The sequence below is a fragment of the Rattus rattus genome, chromosome 9, assembly GCF_011064425.1.
Source record: "Rattus rattus isolate New Zealand chromosome 9, Rrattus_CSIRO_v1, whole genome shotgun sequence".
Classification (NCBI taxonomy): domain Eukaryota; kingdom Metazoa; phylum Chordata; class Mammalia; order Rodentia; family Muridae; genus Rattus; species Rattus rattus.
In genome coordinates, this window is record NC_046162.1 from 60,091,663 (window position 1) to 60,112,175 (window position 20,513).

The window sequence follows — 20,513 nt, forward strand, 5'->3', positions numbered from 1 at the left end:
AGGTTGGAGGAGGTGTGGCCAGGTTGGAGGAGGTGTGGCCAGGTTGGAGGAGGTGTGGCCAGGTTGGAGGAGGTGTGGCCAGGTTGGAGGAGGTGTGGCCAGGTTGGAGGAGGTGTGGCCAGGTTGGAGGAGGTGTGGCCAGGTTGGAGGAGGTGTGGCCAGGTTGGAGTAGGTGTGTTACTGTGGGCATGGGATTAAGACCTTCACCCTAGCTGCCTGGAAGTCAGTATTCTGCTAGCAGCCTTCAGATGAAGTTTAGAACTCTCAGCTCCTCCTGAACCATGTCTGCCTGGATGCTGCCACGCTCCTTCCTCTGAACCTGTAAGCCAGCCCCAATTAAATGTTCTTATAAGAGTTGCCTTGGTTGGGCTGGAGAGATGGCTCAGTGGTTGAGAGCACTGACTGCTCTTCCAGAGGTTCTGAGTTCAATTCCCAGCAACCACATGGTGGCTCACAACCATCTGTAATGAGATCCGATGCCCTCTTCTGGTGTGTCTGAAGAGAGTGAGAGTGTACTCATATAAATAAGTAAGTCTTAAAAAAAAAAAAAGAGTTGCTTTGGTAATGGTGTCTGTTCACCATGTTCAGAGCAGTAAAACCCCAACTAAGACACTAGTGCATATTGGGTCACCTTGACAAAGTGGGGTCCAAAGGGAAATGGATCAAGAAGGGGTCCCTAGGTCCTCTTCCACACCCATGGGCACACTCACATTGTTGGCTTCTCGGACCAGCCTCTGTTCATTGTACAGAATGTGCCGGATACAGCGAACCAGCTCCATGGGGCAGCGGTCGTACGTGTTCTGAAAGAGGACAACAGCAGACATCACTTTGCTCCACTGTGTTGTGGGTTAACCCGACTCAGGACAGGGAGCACTCATGACAGAGATGCGGTAATGGTGGAGTCATGGGCGGCGCTGCTCCCCGTGTGGGCGGGAGCGAGAGAAAAACACAGTGGAAAATGCAATTACAGTGAGAAGCTGAGGCTGCTTTGCTCACTGAATCTTAACGCCAAAAGCACTACAGCAGCAGTCTTGGCAACGGGAAAGTTTCTAAAAGGCCACAGCAGACAACACACAGGACTCTGAAATTTCCTGTCAGTTACAGTCAGAATTACTGTCACACAGAGAGAAGATGGACACCTTCTCTGGACGGGGCATCCCGGAGGACAACACAAGTTATTTAGAGTTTGAGATCATCTTAGACAACATGGTGAGACCCTATCTTATTACAGAAGACCAGAGTTCAATTCCCAGCTCCCACGTCAGCTCACAACTATCTGTAACTCCAGCTCCAGGGGATACGATGCCCTCTTCTGCTCCCTGAGGGCACTACACTCATGTGCACATTCCCAACGTTTAAAACGAAAAGGTAAAAGTAATAAAAGCCAGGAAATAAGTGATTATTTAAAAATGTTAATGTCAAAGTCAAAATAAGGTTGCAAAATGAATGTTGTTAGGTTAACAGGAAAAGGCAGGCAGACCAGCTAGGATAAGATGGTTGTTTCAAGTTCAAGACTAGCATGGGCTACGAGGCCTTATCTCAAAAGCAGACAAATCACAAAATTGAAACCAAAGCAAATAAAATATTAAAGAGATATACTAACTAGATATCATATGTACTCTTGGACTGGACCCTGGACTGGAGGGAGGAGAATACCCTACAGGACACTGTGAGTCAGTTGACAAGCGGATAATAGAGACAGAAGAGTAAGAAGAGTTAGTGTGAATGTTAAACACGGTAACTTGATAACTGCATTGTGACCGTGTAAGGGAAGTTATTGTTCTTAGAACATACACGCTGAGATACTCAGGGGAGAGAGAGAATGCTCGTAATTTACTCTCAACTAAAAATAGTGTGTGTGTGTATGTGTGTGTACTGTATGAGTATGTGTGTATGTGTTTGTCTGTTTATGTGTATATGTGTATGTGTGTGTATTGTGTGAGAATGTGTGTGTGTGTGAATGTATGTGTATGTGTATGTGTACATGGTGTATGTGTATTGTGTGAGTATGTGTGTGTATTATGTGTGTATGAGTATATGTACATGGTGTACATGTGTGTATTGTGTGAATGTGTGTGTGTGTGTGTGTGTGTGTGTGTGCGCGTGCATGCGTGCGCTTGTGTGTAGGGAAAGAGAGAGGAATGTGCGAGAGATAACATAAATGGACCTGAGCATATGTAGGGGGCTTGTTGTCCCACTGCTGCAACTTTGTGCAAATTCAAAAATTATTTTGAAATAAGAAGTTAAAAGAGAGAGTAAAAATCATGGCTGGGAGTGGTGCTCACCTGCAGCCCACACTGGGGGTGGAGTGGTACTGATGCAGGAGGATTTCCAGTTTGTGGCCATTCTAGCCTAAATAGCTTTTCCTTTCTTTTTTTTTTTTTTTTTTCCGGAGCTGGGGTCCTTTTTTTTTTTTTTTTTTTTCAGAGCTGGGGACCGAACCCAGGGCCTTGCCCTTGCTAGGCAAGCGCTCTACCACTGAGCTAAATCCCCAACCCCGTCCTTTCTTTTTAATAGATTATTTTCTATGTTTATTTATGTGTCTGTGTGTCTGTATGCCACTTGTGGGCAAATGCATGTAGAGGTCAGAAGAAGGGGTTCAATCCCCGGGAGCTGGAGTTACAAGTAACTGTGAGTCTCCTGATGTGGGTGCTGAGAATTGAACCCCGGTCCTCTACACGTGTACTGGCTGGTTTTGTGTCAACCTGACCCAAGCTAGAATCACCAGAGGAGGGCACCCCAATGGAGAAAAATTTTTTTTAAAAAATAGGATTGGGTTGTAGGCAACCCTGCAGGGCATTTTGTTAATTAGTGATTGATGTGGGAGGGCAGAGGCCATTGTGGGTGGGGCCACCCCTGGTAGTTCTGGGAACTATAAGAGAGCAAGCAGAGCAAGCAATGGGGAGGGAGCAAGCCAGTAAGCAGCATCCCTCCATGGCCTCTGCATCAGCTCCTGCCACCAGATTCCTGCTTTGTTTGGGTTCCTGTCTCGACTTCCTCCGGTGACAAACGGTGATATGGAAGTGTAAGCCATATAAACCTTCTTCTCAATTCGCTTATGTTCACAGTGTTTCATCACAGCAATAATAACCCTAAGACAAGCAGGAAGCACTCTTAACCACAGAACCAACTCTCCAGCCCCACGGTGACACTCTTGTCTCAAAGAAGGTAACAGCCACAACCACAAAGCCAATCAGAACCATGTGCACGGAACACACAATTCTACGATGCTGGGTTAAAGACCAGAACACGTGTCTTCAGAAAAATAAATGAAAAAGTCCTCGAGGGGGCAGGGCCTAACCGTGGCCAGCATTCGCACCCACCTGGAGCTGCGTGGCATAGTGCCCCAGCTTGATCTTCAGCAAAAACCCATCTTCCCCCACCTGGTGTTCAGCCTTCTTCTGCAGCTCCTGCACCAGGCCCTCCAGGAGCTGGGTGGCCTTAATGTTCTCCTGTGGATTATCAAGATCTATTGAGTCCCTAGGGGAAAAAAATTACACAATCTGTATACATACATGCACAGGAGCCTGTACACATGCAGCCTTTACACACTACACTTGTTTTGTGGGTCCTGGGACTGTAGGTGTGAGCCATTGTGTGGGTCTGAGACGAGTTAAGGGACACCCCGGCATAAGGTGGCTAAATGTCTACCAGGCCTGACTCTTAATTATCTTAGGTGAACTTTATATCTCTTTCTCCAACCTCCCACCCCTCCCACTTCCCTTTACCGACTGACTCTGGTAATAACCCGCCCCTTCCTAGGAATGAAGGGGGAAGGCCTCTTTGTGTACTCTGAAGGGAACAAGGGGTCTGCTAACTTCCAGTTTATGCTCTCATCTCCAGGGTGTATGGGGCACGAGGTCAAGACAGTTCTGCATCGCCTTTCCACCCTCGACTGGTTCCAGGCCCCCAGTCACTGCCCTTCCTCAGGAACCCTGGAAAGGAGGCATCAAGGCAGAAGGTGCCTACAAGTATTGACACCCGTGAGAATTGTCTGTCGCCATTGCAGATACGGGGCTTGGAAGGAGCACTGGATCATCTGGTGAAGGCGAGAAATCAGTCCACGGACCTCGCGTCATTCAGAGCTCTTCAGCTGGTGACAGGGATTGGGTCTACTTCCTCCTTATCTTCTTTCTTTTGTCTTTTTAAATTTTTTTTTTTTTTTTTTTTTGGTCTACAAGTTAGGCGACAATTGTTGCTGGGTAATACTTAAGTGACTTAGCGCGCTGACAAACCAAACAGCTGTCAGGCTGAAATAATATCTAATTACTGCTGACCAGGTCCGCAGCCAGGGAAGAGAGCCAGCGGCAGCTAAAAGACAGTCACCCACAAATCCCTGTAGTTAGCGAGTGACTGGTGGCAAACGGCCAGGCAGAAGCGCACCAAAGCCCTGAGATTGGGTCACCAGAGACCACCCAACCTGTGTCTGGAGAGGGCAGTGACAAAACCGAGGGCAGTGACAAAACCGGCTTTTAGAACTGTATACTCTATGTGTTGAATAAAATATGTACTAAGTGGAAGGCTGGAAGGGCTGAAGGCGCTGTCTTGCCCTCTGGTTCTGACTGGGAGCCCGCCGCTGAGAGGATCCAGTCTTTGAGACAGAACTCAGCAGTCTGCAATTCGGACTCAACCACTGCCTACGACAGAAGACTTCGCGACAGCTTCAGTACGAAGAACTGGGAACTCTTTGTTGGTATCTCTATCTCTTCATGGAAGGACACGATCTAAAGTGCAGGGTCTCCTTAACATCACCCCACATTTTGCAGAGCTTGGTCAGTAAGTAGACCACTCGGGAGACCTGCTAGAGGAAAGCCCACTTGCCTAGGACTGTCTTGAGTTCCTAGGCTTAAGTAATTCCCCTGCCTCAGCTTCCTGAGTAGCTGGAATCACACGTTATTGTGCTCAAATAAATGAAAGTGGCCTTTTGTTCTCTCTTGGAATTGAGCCAGGTCTGTCGAGCTGGACGAATCCTTATCGCTGGCCTCCGAGTGAAATTGTAAATCAACAGAACTTCCTATTAATGTTTTCCGAAGTCCCCCAAATCGTTGAAACAGAAAGAAAAGGAAAGAGAAAGGGAAAGGACCAACCTAGGTGTGTTTGACATTCTCCTATTTAGCCAGGGTTTTTTTTCCCCCCTCTTAATTATATGAAGCTGGGATTTTTTTTTTTTTAATTGCCCAGAAAAATTGCCTTCCTTCGGCAGGCTTGTTTCTGAACGGAGCCTGGCTAATGAGCTGCTGTAATTACTGTACGGCCTCATCTCTAGCGGATATAGACAGCCTCCTCCCAGCAGCACCAGAGCTGTAGCCCAACCACCAGGGTAAAGGGCTGGCTAGTCTAATGAACGTGTCACGCTGACTGACAGACTGGGGCTGACGGGCAAGCGCCCTGCCCTGAGCACTGCAGGGCACCTCGGAGGGCTGGTGAGGATGCGGCAGGGCTGAGGAGGCAGCAGCTCCCTGGTACAGCTGTCCTGTGTGAGCTGGAAGTTTTGCCCTAGCATTGCAAAGTAAGATACGTTGCTACTGGCCTGTGTTATACTGATCTAAGGATTTTAAAGCTCAGGTACATAATTCATAATTTGGGAAATAAAGATGTTGGCTAAGTCAACACTGAGAGATAATCATTATTCGTATTTAAAAAGGAAAAAAAAGCCATTTAGTTTGTGTCTGTGTATGTCTCAATATGGACGCCACATTGCAGTGTGGAGGTGTCAGTTTTGTCTACCATGTTGGTTCTGACATTGAAATTCAGAACATCAGGGTTGGTGGCTAGTTTTTTGGTTTGTTTTTTTTTTTTAAACTCACTGAGCCATCTTGCCTCATTGTTGATATTTTAGAGTATTTTCGTTTGTATATGTAAATATGAATTTAAAACACGAATGTTTCAAGCCAGGTATAATGACACGGGCCTTTCATCCCAGCACTTGGGAGGCAGAGGGAGCCGGATCTCTGTGAGTTCAAGGCTAGCCTAGTCTACTGAGTGAATTCCAGGACAGCCAGGCCTACATAGTGTGAGGCCTTGTTTCAGAAAAAGAAAAAAACAAAGAGCCACGAATGTTCTGATTATTAAATTAGTATGTTAAACATCTGATTTATAAGATACAAATTTCAGTGCATGGGAGGCAAAGGCTGATCTCGAGCCTAAGACTAGGCTGGTCTATATAATGCATGCAGGCCATGCATAACTACACGGTGAAATTTTACCTTGGGGAAAAAATGCCAGGCATGATTCTTGCGTTTAATCCCAGAACTTTCGAGTTCCAGGACAGCCAAGGCCACAGTGAGAGACCTTGTCTCAAAAAAACAAAACAAAACAAAACAAAAAAAATCCCAAAAAAACCAAACAAAAAACAAAAAACAAGCCAAGCCAAACCAAACCAAACAAGGCAAGCTGAGAGGCTGGAGAGATGCTGTGTGGTTCGGAGGGCTTCCTGCTCCTCCGAGGATCTGAGTTCAGATCCCAACAGCCACATTGGGTGGTTCAAACCCCCTTGGAACTCCAGCTCCAGCTGTTTTCTGGCCTCCGAGGGTACCTGCCCTCGTGTATACATCCATATACAGACACACACATATATTCTTAATTAAAAAAAAAAATTAAAAGTTCCAAAAATTATTTCATCTCCCTGAATCTAAGAGGAACACTGTGTGTGTGTGTGTGTGTGTGTGTGTGTGTGTGTGTGTATTGCATGAAGATTTTCAAACAACTTTTCTTGGAGACGGGACCTAAGGGCTGAATCCAGAGCCTTGATGCCTCATGCCTGTACTTTACCACTGAGCTTACTCACCCAGCCCAACACACAGCTCCCCCGCCCCCGTCCCCCCACATCCTCCTTTTCCTTCTGCCTCAGCTAGGATCATGAGTGTTAGAGGTGGGGACCACGAAGCCTAGGTTACTCACAACTATTAAAGTCTTAGCTATAACATTTTTTCTCATCCAAGTTCAATGTCCTTGTGCTTCCCAAAAGATGACATAGAAACTCTTTACCTACCAGGCTTGGCTTTCGATCCACTGGGATAAATAATGTCGCACCTCGATGGGGAAATGCTGGCCGTACAAGGCCTGCATCTGATGAAGGGCATCGCCCTGGAGCTGCTGAGCCTGTATCCACATTGCCATGGCTTACAACCTGTTAAACAAAGGCCTTGATTTATTTGTTTGTTTCTAGTCCCCCATCCCCTTCAAAGCCACTGAAGTAAATATGCACAGGTTTTAAGAGTGAATGTTCTCTCTCCTTTTGGTACAGCATAGGTCAAGTCTGTAAACATTTCTTTTCCTTTTTTTACTGTGTGTGGTTGCGTGCGGGCGCAGACGTGCCGCAGTGGATGTGAGGAGGTCACAGGATGGTTTTGTGGAGTCGTTTCTTTCCCTGCATCTTTAGGTAGGTTCTAGGGATCAAACGCAGGTTGCCAGGTTGTTCAGTAACTGCCTTTACCCACTGAACCATCACACCTGCCCCGGATCAATATTCTTGAACTGACTTCGAGCTTTATCGTGTTTTTAAAATGCAGACACCCAGCATGGCCGTGGGAAGGGCCCCAGACGGATCTATGAAACATTGACTATTGTGGCACAAAAGGCGGAACCGTAAAAACCAGCCTTAGGGAAGGAGCCGTGAACAGTTTCGATATCCTAGACCCGGTCTTTGCTTTCGCTGGAAACCGCCACGGGGTTATAGCATCGTTTCGACGGGCACCGTGAATGATCAGCGGAGCGATCCGAACAATAACTTTAGGTTTGGTATTTGGGCTTTGTGAAATGGAAGACGCATACCCTTTGAACGGGATCCGAAAGACAGACGAGACTCGGGACAGAGCGAGGCCTGCGTGTTCTCTCAGTGAGCTTAGCAGCCGCGCTCTTACACAGAGCAGAGACTTATCTGGCCAAGTTCACCGTTGGAGTTACTGCTATGGAATCTGTAGAACAATGTTGGGTTAAATTACGGCACCCACACACAGTCCAACGCAGAAACAGTATGTGTTGACTAGGAGAATGGACTGTGGTGTTACAATGGTGAGCGGTCGGGTTTCTCGTTGCTCTCCTTTTGTAATGGAGATTGAACCTATGACCTGGGTCATGCCAGGCAAGAGCTCCACAGCTGACCTATATTCCAGGCCTCTTCTGGACTTTTTTTTTTTTTCTTTTTTTTTTTTTCGGAGCTGGGGACCAAACCCAGGGCCTTGCACTTGCTAGGCAAGCGCTCTACCACTGAGCTAAACCCCCAACCCCTCTTCTGGACTTTTTATTTGGAGACAGTGTTTCACTAAGTTGTCTAGGCTGACTATGTATTCACTCTATAGCCCAGGCTGGCCCTAAACTTGTCATTTTTTAATTTTAATTCATTTATTTGGTTTTGTTGTTGTTGTTTTGTTTTGTTTTTTGAGACAGGATTTCTCTTTGTAGCCCTGGTTGTCCTCAAACTCAGAGATCTGCCTGCCTCTACCTCCTGAGTGCTGGGATTAAAGGCATGCACCACCATGGCCCACGGAACTTGCTGTCTTCTAATTTAACCTAAGATCACAGGCTTGAGCCAGTAGTCTCAGCAACCGTGAGACTTTTTTTTTAAAATGAGCTATTGTGGTAAAGCCTATAATCCCTGAACTCAGGACGTGAAGGCAGGAGGATCAAGAGTTCAAGGCCAACTTGGCCTTCCTGTGACCCTTTCTTAAAGAAACAACATCAAAACCAAAACAAGCTGCACCAACAGAAGCACGCTTTAGAAAATGGCTTTCTGGGGTTGAGGATTTAGCTCAGTGGTAGAGCGCTTGCCTAGCAAACGAAAGGCCCTGGGTTCGGTCCTCAGCTCTGGAAAAAAAACAAAAAAAACAAAACAAAAAAAAAAAAAAAAAAAAGAAAGAAAATGGCTTTCTGGGGGCTGGAGAGATGGCTCAGCAGTTAAAGAGCACTGAGGTCCTGAGTTCATGGTGGCTCACAACCATCTGTAATGGGATCTGGTGTGTCTGAAGACAGCTACAGTGTACTCAGATAAACAAACAAAGGCTTTCTGAAACTACTAGGAACCTTTTCTGACAGACCTGAGCCCATCTGGCAGAGACCTGGGATTCCCCAGACTGGAGAAGCTATGGTAATAGGAGGAAGACCTTGAAACCAGACTTGCTGTAACACTGCTTTCTGGGCATCTTGAATCCAATCTGAAAGTGACTGAGCTACTGATTTGCACAGTTCTCCTAAGGACTATGCTACAGCCATGGTCCAGTGCACTGGACCTGGGTTGTGTTGACGACCAGAGACGGCACAAGTGTGCCAGGAAACAAAGATCCGTCTCTGTGAGCAGTGGCTGTCTGATCGAGTAACACTGAGCTATTTATGGGACAAGTCAGTTAGCCAGCAGTGAGGTGCGGGCTGGGTGCCGGTTACCTATTTTAGATGTGTGGGCTGCCATAGGATACTTGGATGGTTTAACTTGGGGCTTTCAGGCTTTAGGGCTGAGACAACAGTGAGATTTTCCAGTACAGCGGAGTTCAGTGGGTGTGAGTTCACCCAGAGGAAAACTGGGACGGGAGAGCAGTTCTGCTTCCTAGTCAGACATGTGGAAGACGGGGTTTCAGGGAGGTCTCCAAATCAGACCAGGACCACCAGCTCATGACTGTAGAGGAAAGGCAAAGAGATTGGGAGTGGAAGAAACTGGAGATTTAAGTGTGTGGGGGGCCCGACAGAAGAGTGAAGAGCTGGGGTTCAGGTAAGCAGTCTTTCTTAGTTAAGAACAAGGAAGGGGTGCTGGAGAGGTGGCTCAGTGGTTAAGAGCACCACTACTCTTGAGGAAGACCTGGGTTTGTCTCCCAGCACCCAGTTGATGGCTCACAACCATCTGTAACCCCAGCTCCAGGGGCTCTGATGCACTCCTCTGGCCTCCAAGGGCACTGCGAACCCACATAGTGCACAAACATACATGTGTACAGAACATTCATACACGCAAAATCAACATAAATAACATGAGAACAAACAAAGACGGACTCGGCTAGGAAGATGGCTCAGCCAGTGTTTGCCTTGCAAGCATTGAGGACCCAACTTCAAAGCCTAGAATCCGGGTAAAAAGCCAGGCAGAATGGTGTATACTTGTAATCTCAGAGCTGGGGGGTGGCGGGGAGGCAGGTGGGTCCCTGAGGCTCATCAGCCAGTCAGTCTGACTTAGACACTCTCTCAAAAGACAGAGTGGGGGGCTGGAGAGATGGCTCAGCGGTTAAGAGCACCCGACTACTCTTCCAGAGGTCCTGAGTTCAAATCCCAGCAACCACATGGTGGCTCACAACCATCTTAAAAAAAAAAAAAAAAGACAGAGGAGGGAGCTAGGTATGGAGGCATGGTCACAGGCAGAGGTAGGTGGCTGTTCATGAGTTTGGGGTCAGCCTGGTCTATATAGCAAGTAACAGGCTAGCCAGGACTACATAGTGAGACACCGTCTCAAAAATAAAATTAAAAGGTAAATAGTTCAAGCCTCCATAAGTGTACACACACACACACACACACACACACACACACACACACACACACTCACTCACGCACTCAGAGCCACATATACACAGCCACACACTCAGCCCTAGAACAAGACGGAAGTAGGACCTCGTCGTAGCTCCCTTAATGAAAATTTGAATGAGTCCAACAGACACTAAAATCTCTTGTGTCTGCAAATTCACCTGCTGAACTGACTCAGGACAGAAGGAACATGGTGGGAAGGTTCTGGGCTCACTCTCTTGTCCACTCTCTCTGTGCCACTGCCTGGCACACATCGTATTCATTAAGGAAGGGGAAGCCATCTTAAACACACGGTGACTTTATCTACAACAATGCTTGGCAATGAGCAGTACTGTCCTGTTGTTGTTGCTTAAGCACACAAATGTGAGCAAACGAAATTGAACGTGCCAGCTCTTTCCTTTTTTAAGATACATTTTTTTCCCTATCTATTTATTTAATATGTGTGGGTGTTTGCATGTAGGTTTGTGGACCACAGGTGTGCAGTGCCCATGGAGGCCAGAAGAGGGCGCCAGATCTCCTGGACCTGGAGTTCCAGATGGTTGTGAGCTGTGGTTGTGGGTGCTGGGAATCCAACCCAGGTCCTCTGGAAGAGCAGCCAGTGCTCTTAACAGCTGAGCCATCTCTCCAGCCCCAAATCAGCTCTTTTCAAAGTTATAATAGAACACAACATCAGTATGGAATTCTACAGTGTACAGTGAAAAATCTTAAATTAGCTCATCAACTCTGTTTAACTCCGGTGACTCTACATGGGTGGTCTCCCTTTCATCACACAGGCTTGTCTTTTTTCTGTCTAGTTTTCTTTTGTTTTCATTTATCTTTTCCCACTGAATCCCAATAGAAGAGGACATGTCATACTGCCCTGTCCCCAAAGTGTGTGTGTAGCAGCTCAGCACAGAGAGCAGCAAACGAATATTTGCTAAATCCATGGTTCTCACCCTTCCTAATGCTACAACCCTTTAATACAATTCCTCATGCCACGGTGACCCCCAACTATAAAATTATTTCATCGCTACTTCACAACTGTAATTTTGCTGTTATGAACCATAATGTGTGTTTTCCGATGGTCTTAGATGATGACCCAGTGGTAAGGTCATTCAAACCCCAAAAGGGTTGTGATCTACACAGGTAGAGAACCGATATGCTAAATGAACAAGTACATAAATCTTTCACACGCCCTGTTGGCCAAGCATATTTCTGGAGCTTATTACTGCTTTAAGGGAGGAACAGCTCAGTGTGGTGGTATACACCTGTCATTCCTTAACCTTGGTAAACAAGCCAAGGTTAAGGCCAGTTCTGGTTTACAAGATGATACTTTGTCTTTCAAAAAAACAAAACAAAACAAAAAACAAAAAGCAAAAACACCAAATGCCTTTGTTTGTTTTTTGAGACAGTCTCACTCAGTAACCCTGGCTGGTCTGCAACTTAACACGTAGACCAGCTAACCTTGAACTCACAAAGATCCCCCTGTCTCTACCTCCTGAGTGTTGGTAGTAAAGGTGGGCCCGGCTCCAAAAGTTGTAAAGACAAAATTGCAGAAACAGCAGAACTGGATGGAGCTGTGCCAGGACAGGCAGGGTGTGGTATAAGGGCAATGCACGTTTTAGGTTTTCTATTTGTTCTTAGTTTTTATTAAAGAGTGGAATGCTGAGCTCTGAGAATTTGTCAGAATATTTCTATCTTTCCGATTCTGAGCATGTCCTGGTATTTTTTTCTTTTTAAATAGCACACTACTTGAAGGGTAATAGCTGGTAAATACAAAGTGGTAATTGCCTTATTTTGATAAATGTGGCATAGTTTCACAACATAAAAGTGCTTTAATAGGGACAGGAAACAGAGCTCCGGAGTGGATTTTGCTCACTACCTGCCAAGAGGATAAGAAGGAATCGAAGGCTCCCAGCACACACACGTGATGAATGCTGAGTGACAGATTTCACAAGTAAGGTGATCTCATCATCACACACTATGTGAGGGAGCATGCCCTTCCCCAGATATGAAAAGTCTGTGTCCGTTAAAATTAAAAAAAATATAAAAGCCACACTCAATAGTACAGTCGTGTTTGTGTTACTTTTAAACCATGGGCTTTATCCACATAGACTATGCGAGGCTTACGTGGGTAACTGTGTACCCATTATGGCTCCTTGTTTTAACTTCCTATAGCTCCTATTGTAACTTCCTACATGCTAAATAGCTCACTCCACACAAAAACTGTTCCCACTCCTCATCAGGTTAAAGGCCCAAGACTGTAGTCCAGTTAGTGCCTTTTCCATCCACGCCCGTGGGAACTCTCCACACTCACCAGGAAACAATGTTGCACACAGGTGTAAGCAGGGGCCCTGTCCCCATACTTTCTGTCTATCCAGCCACCAGCTGCCACTCCACCCGCAGGCACGCAGGGAGACAGCCCACCACGCGCATGCTCTTCTCTGCTTCTTGACCTGGCAGCTCAGTTCTCAGTGCGTGACACTCTGACAAGGGAGGAAGTGGTTTGTATCTCTGGTAAATCATCGCGGGGGGGCCCTCCACTCTAAACACTGGGAAATGGATTCACCATCGTATTTTTAGGACAGGGTTGACAGTCAGCCGAGCTCTGTGCAGTCACACTTGTGGAGTTCACAGCCTTCCAGAGCAAGCCACAACGGCTCAGCCTGGACATAGAGTGCTATACCCACTAAACACACCCAGCACCTATGTTGACCCAGAACACGGACCTATCCAAGGGTGGAGAAGGTTAAAGGGCCAGAGGTACCTTTTTGTAGAAACCAAAATGTGTAACTGACCACAGTATCTCAGGCTTATTGGAAGCTAAAGGGAGGGAGGTCTCCTATGCAGGCGGCAGGTGTTATTTTGTATCAATAGCTAACAGTCTAGCAGAAACATTTTCTTTAACAAATATATATATATATATATATATATATGTATGTATGTATGTATGTATGTATGTATGTATGTATTTAGGGCAGCTCTGGGTAGCCCAGGCTTGCCCCTGGCACTGGACTCAGGATGTAGTTCAAGGCCAGATCCTCCCACTCCGCCTCCTGTGTACTGAGATTATAGGTGTGTTCTGTTACTTTTGTGCTGGTGATCAATTTGCACCTTTAGTCAGAGCTCTACCAACTAAGGATATACTCCCAGCCCAAAACATAAGCATTTGCAAACAAAGCCATTACTCTGAAGGTTTTCAGAACACCGGAGACTGTTTTGCTATAACTACCCTGGCAGAAAGTAGGCTCTCTCTGCTGAAGCTTCCAGAGAAACTCTGCCAGTAGACTGAACGAATTCTGGCTTGAGGAGAGATGAGGGTCTAAAACACCCACAGAGAGATATGGTTTGCCGATGTAGTTTTTATTATGTGGAACATCTATAATTGCTGAGTTTTTCTTTTCTGTGTGGCAGCAGAGCTCGAACCCAGGGCCTCACACGTGCCAGGTGAGCCCTGTAGTGCTAGGCTACATCCCCAGTAGGATTGGAGTAGAACGTGAGATTAATGTTCTGAAGACCACGCTGAGCTCAGCTACTTACAGGTTTTCAAAAGACCTGCTCTCCCAACTCCTCTGTGCCTCAGGCTTCAAACTTCCTAAATGAGGAGAATATGTCTGTGTGTGCGTAGGGTGTGAGAAACATGGGTTATATGTGTACGTATGTACGTATGTGTAGTCAGCCCCCGAGGGGCCAACGATTCACACTTACACACAGGACTTCCTACTCCCCATCCCCACCTTAACTAAACTCAACAAACTTTTCCGCAGCCAATTCTCTGACTGATGACCAGCTCTTGCTATCCCTCTGCTTAACCAAAGTTCCACAGGATAAAATTCACCTTCCTTTAGAAATAAGGTAATCCTTTTTCTTACTTTTATTGCATTTGTGTGTGTGCACGCACCACAGCATGCCTTTGGCAGTTAGAGAACAACTGGTAGGGGTTTGCTCTTTTCTTCTACTATGTGTGTGCTGGGGAATCGAACTCAGGTTGTCAGGCTTGGTGGCAATCACCATTATCCACTGAGTCATTCTGCTGGCCCTGATACTCTCCTCCCTTCCTTCTTTCCTTCCTTTTTTCCTTCCTTCCTTCCTTTCTTCCTTTTTTATGTATAGATCCCATTACAGATGGTTGGGAGCCACCAAGTGGTTGCTGGGACTTGAACTCAGGACCTGTGGAAGAGCAGCCAGTGCTCTTAACTGCTCAGCCATCTCTCCAGTCCCAGATACTCTGATTTCTTAATTTCGATGACACAAGGACTTTATAGACAAGAACGTATGAAAGGGTGAGGCAGGGGCACTGTGAGTCCTGTTCCCCTAACTCAGAAGGACACTGAAAACTGGAGGACAAGGGGGGCATGAGAATAGCTTAGGCTTACATGAGCCCCGACACACACACACACACACACACACACACACACACACACACACACACGCCATATACTGTGATCCATCCATGGCATGTTCACAATAGGCAAATTGAGAGAGACGGAAAATAGTGAGGTTCAACTTTTGGGGAAGTGAGGAAGTGAGGAAAACGCATTAGTGGTAATGGTCTACAATGCTCAGAAGACTTTGAATTCCGGACATCTTAGAATGATGATGGAGCCAGAGAAATGGCTCTCAGGTAAAAGCACTTGTCATTCAAGTCTGATGACCTGAGTTTGACCCCTGCAACCCTCAGTGGAATGAAGAGCAAACACCCAATAGCTGTCCTCTGACCTCCACAAGCATGCCACGGTACAGACACACACACACACACACACACACACACACACACACACACACACGCACCAAACAAAATAAAAAGGTGAATTTTATAACACTGGATTCTATCTTAATAAGCTGTAATTGAAAAAGAGACAAAAGCTAGGCCTGGTGGTACACACCCTTACCAAGATGACCCCATCTGTCAATGCCAAGAGGCCCCAATTGTGCTGTGCCCTGCAGCCACTTCCCAGAGCTGCCGATGTCCTGAGAACTTGTAAGTTGTCATGTCACCCTCTGTACCTTTGCACACATTGTCACACTTCATAATTTAGAGAGAAAGGGGAAAATAGAACAAGAAAGCCCGATGTTGGGAGACTCTGGTTTCAACAAAGGCTAGGGAGAGCTGGCAGATGGACTCAATGGATAAACATTGGTTCTGATCTGAAAAGTTCCAGGCGAGGCGCCAGCACAGCAAACTGTTAAACCTCCCGGCACCCGCTGAGGTCCGAGGGACCCTGGGAGGAGGATAAGGGGCCAGGTCTCTCTGGTCATGTTGTCGGTCTCACTGTCAATGTCAACGTTAGTACTGTATTGAGTGGTGATGGTCACCGAATACAAGGACTTCGAGAGACAGAAAATATTAAATGTAGTGATGAATAAGGCTGTGTTCATACTGGCCTGACATCAAGCAAGGTTAGAGTAAAATGACCACATCCAAAAGTAGGTCAACACCAGGCCATCTGCCCTTTAAAACAACAAAGCAAGACGACCTGACCACTAGCTTGTGAGCAGCCAGAAGGGAGATCCTCTTTTCGGGGAGAGGAAAAAAAAAATCGTAAGCACACGGGAAGGGAACAGGAGTGAAAGTGTTTGGCCCACAAAGAAACAAACAAGGAAAAAATTTGCCCGGGCAACAGAGATAATAACGTTCTGGGAAGACAATCAGTCACAAATCTTCACGTCATAGCCCAGTCACCGCTGCTTTGGGAAGAAAAGCGGTAAAGGACAGAGGACAGGAGGTAAGGGGTGGGGGCGTGGGGAGTTGGGGTGGCTACTTGTTAAGTGCAGAAGGTAAGCCCAGAACAGTCCTCACACATTTAAACTTCTCACCTAAATACAACCACATTTATATTAAAATGTGCATAAGCTCAGAAATAAAGTAGGCTGGGCTGGGAGTGGGTGCGGCTCGTGGTTGGTTAAGTCCTCATGGTGCTGTCCTTAGGATCTGAGTAACATCCTCAAAGAATAGCTGGCGCTCCTGACCCCAGTTCTGGGAAGGCGTTCAGGAGGATGCCTGGGGCTCGCCGGCCACCATAGCTCTCAGTTGGCAAGTTCCAGGTTCACTGAGATACCCAGTCTCCAACCTTCCTAATGCTGTGACCCTTTAATATGGTTCCTCATGTCATGGCGAACCCCCCCAACCGTAAAATTATTTTCGTTGCTATTTCATAACTGTAATTTCGCTACTGTTATGAATTGTGACGTAAATATCTGGGTTTTCTGATGGTCCGAGGTGACCCCTGTGAAAGGGTCGTTCAGCTCCCATAGAGGGTGCCACCCACAGGTTGAGAACTGCTGCTATAGAGCAGTTGAGAAAGGTGCTCGACATTGACCTCTGGCTTCTGCACACATGGGTGAGTATGTGTAGATTCAGACAAGAAGCATCAAAGTGGCTAAAGCCATGACGATGCCAGTGTCTGGGAACAGGATGTTCTTGCCCTCGCATGCTTCTTGCTATTCACAGAATGAAAAGGAGCTGGAGACACAGCCCATTGGTCGAGCTCGGGCCTAGAAGGCACAAGACCCTGTTATCGAGTCCCTGAACCTTTGGGGGGCTGTCGGGGGAAAGGTACATCAGCAGGTGAATCTCGTGGATAACACTCTAACAGAGGGATTGGACAACCCCAACCACAGGGCAGAGCGGCACTATACACTTTCAGACTTGACATGCCGAGATGCATCGCAAAGAATCAGGGAGAAACAAGTATCAGCCCCCGGTGCCTGTAGCTCACGTACAGTTAGACAACAGAGACCGTTAGCATGCCATCCTTCCCCCCCACTCCACACCCCACCATGAGGACGACAGAACACCCCTGAAACATGCCGTTTTCCAGGACTTCCCAGCTGAGAAGCAGAACGTAGCGTTGGGGGCTGCTCTGCTGGAGAAATGTGACACCAACCACGATCGCGCACCTTAAGGAAAAGAAACAACCAAGAACGGAACTAATCCCCACTCCACCTCCACCCCCACAAATCCAAACTGTAAGCCCTAAGGAACAGCAAATCAACAAACAAACAAACAAAAGAGACGGAGCAAAGAATTGGTTTAGAAAAAAAAAAGAAAAGAAGAAGGAGACACGTGTACAGAGGTATAACTGTCAGAGCACATTAAACGCAGAATCGCAGGGCGGAGAGCTAACGCTCAGCAGGTAATGCGCTTATGGCGAAGCCCTCATGACCTGAGTTCAACCCCTAGGACCCGAGTGTGAAAGAACCCGCTCTTACAGGTTGTCCTTTGATCTCAGTTTTCCGGCTTCCCTACACACACACACACACACACACACACACACGGGGGTGGGGTGGGGTAGTAAATCTTCCTTTGTTTTTAAGCAGAAACTCATCATTAAACATTAAGACATTATTGAGATAATTAAGGGATGCTAAATATGGCCTATATATTTGATATTATTGTGCCTTGGGTGGCCTTATGTCGGCTGTAAAGCAGAGGATGACCTTGAACTCCTGATTCTCCCACCTCTACCTCCCGAGTGCTGGGATTACAGGCATGGGTTACCACACGCTGTTTATGCACTGTCGAGGTCCCAACCCGTGGTCTTCTACACACTAGGCAACGGCTTTACTGCCCATCCAGGGCCCACTGCCAGCCCTCGAGTCAGAGTTGAATTTCTTGAGCGTGGCAGGCATTGAGGTTGTGCAGGAGATGCCCTAGTTCATCGTGCGCGTACTCCAGCCTCTAAGGCTTAAGGGGTCACGACATCTTCACCTTCACCTTCCAAAGGAGGGAAGCGTGGTGTGCGTGGGAGTGGTAACACAGATGTGACAACTGTTCGCAGTTGGTGAAGTCTGTCTGGGGCTGGCTGTCCTGTTCTTTCAACTTCCCGGGGACAATAACTTACTAATTTTCAAAATCAGAATTAAGAGCAAACATTTCGAAAGAGGCAAATAAGGACACTGAACAGGCGACTGGCGTCTCCCCTGGAACTGGTTCCGAGCAGCGCTGAGAGTCTGGGCTTCTCCGGCTGTGTGTGGTGGGCAGGAGGATGCCAGCCTCCTTCCCTGTGCAGCACCGTCTCCGAGTCCAAGCCTAACAAGCAACTTGAACAGCCATTAGAGGAGGGTTACCACCGTACCGTTTTCCAGATGGCGGCGAGCATTTGCTGGAGCCTATAAATAATGGCATCTGTGTTACAGAAAATAAGAAACACATTCTCAATATTTTCTTCGTTAAAAATCCATGGCCTCTCTCTTCCCATTGAGAGTTACAGTCCTGTTTCCACTTAGCGGAAATTTGCTTTGAAGAGTGTTTTGTTCTAGGTCAACTCTTAAGGACAACCACTAGTTAAACAGTACGAGACGTTGTGGGGGAAACTGGAAATAACATGAAATGGGGGAGCGGGGAAGCCGCCGCACGTTAACCTGTGGGATGACAGGGAGCCGTCTAAATCACACGGAGAAGCAACCACGATGAAACCCAAACACCATGTCAGTGCGTCTTCGAGGATTAAGAAAAGAATGTAGTAAGTGTATTGGAGACAAGAATGGATGGAAGGCTGAAGAATGATCTGAGGAAGGTCTAAAGGGTGTAAGCACCTGTTACATTAGGCAACAGCCTTCTGATCCCTCTTCTGCGGTTATTAAATTGCGTCTAAAACTTGAGAACTTGGGAGTGTGGTCTGAGCACGCGCGAGGCCATAGGCTTGATTCCCGTCCCCATATCACAAACTAGGCTTTTCAAGATATAATACTTAAAACACAAACTCAGTAACAATGGGCACTCCGCTGGTGACCATCCCGTGGACACCAGGTTTAAAGGGATGCACAAAGACAGACGAGCGCAGGCTGTAATACCAGCACCTGGAAGCCTCAGGTGTCTGGATCCCAAGTTCAAGTCCAGTCTGAGCCACACGGTGAGTCCCCATGATAAGGACACAAAAAATGCAGAAAGAGGGATGGAGAAAGGGGGTCAGTGGCTAAGAGTCTGGCGTGTAGCAGTGAGACCAGCGTTCAGACCCCAGACCCTACGTAACAAGCTGGGCAAACGCCTGTAACTCTATCTCAGAGGGATCCAGCATCTTCTGGCCCCCCACTCATGCACCTGCACATACATGTGCACATACAGCCATGCACTCACACACTACTTATTATTTTTTTACAAACACACAGAGAGAGTATTTCCCAACACTCCATTACTGACTCATAGATATCTTTAAGTAGGACATGACACCGTGGAACTTTAGTCATAATATTTCTTTAAAGCAATGGAAGCCCTATCACTTTCAGGTACTTAGCAACTTAATCTGTTTTCAAGGAGTGGGTCAGGATTACTAATGGCTGAGATGAATGTGGAACCCAGGTCTATTTATACGTCCCGCCAGCTCCCTTTTCGCTCTTGGCATGACCAAAGAACTTAACAGCCACTGTGGGCAGAACGAGAAACACAGAAAACCATTCAGAACAGCACAACAATTCCCTCAAAAAGAAAAAAAAAGTTACACTTCCAGCACATGAGCCGCACGCCTGCCCACATCTGGCTGACATGACGGCCTTGGATGGTGAAGATCAACAACTAAAGGCCTCTGGAAAGCTGCTGGGACAAGATGAGGTAACAGAAAACCTCAGCTGTTAGCTCCTGACTTAGCTCCTACTCACAGGCTGATGGGACTGGCAGAAACAGGTCTTCTTGGCTCCTATCAACTTAGCTTGCGCCAAGAACCCATATGTAGCCCAGGTTGGCTGGAAGTAACTATGTAGCCCAGGCTGTCCTCCTGCCTCAGTCTAAGTGTCAGCTTCGCAAGAGTGCACCCTGTACCACTCATGTACATCCACTCTTCCGGCAGTCTTTGCCACCCACAGTCAATCTAGGAAACGGACGGAGAATACACCGGAGAGGCACACCTACCTACCGATCCTGACTCGCAGGCAGATTGGAGTTGCTGGGTCGAGCACATTTACACGAATTATCATCCATTTTTACTTCGGGTCACAGACATGGTATTTGAAAAAAAAAAAAAAAAGCTTCTTGCTTAGAAAATTAAAATGTTTTCTTGCCAGGAAAAAAAAAAAAAAGAAAAAACAGTATCAGAGGAAAAAAA

General features: G+C 46.9%; 1 protein-coding gene across 1 annotated transcript in view; it reads right to left on the bottom strand.

Annotated features, from left to right (window-relative positions):
* Stat5b (signal transducer and activator of transcription 5B) overlaps positions 1 to 20,513 on the bottom strand; it is a 71,164-nt gene that overhangs the window by 21,184 nt on the left and 29,467 nt on the right. Inside the window, 3 exon segments of the mRNA XM_032912290.1 lie at positions 711 to 800; positions 3,324 to 3,480; positions 6,992 to 7,129. Of these exon segments, the coding sequence (XP_032768181.1) occupies positions 711 to 800; positions 3,324 to 3,480; positions 6,992 to 7,119 (375 nt within the window). The 5' untranslated portion in view covers positions 7,120 to 7,129.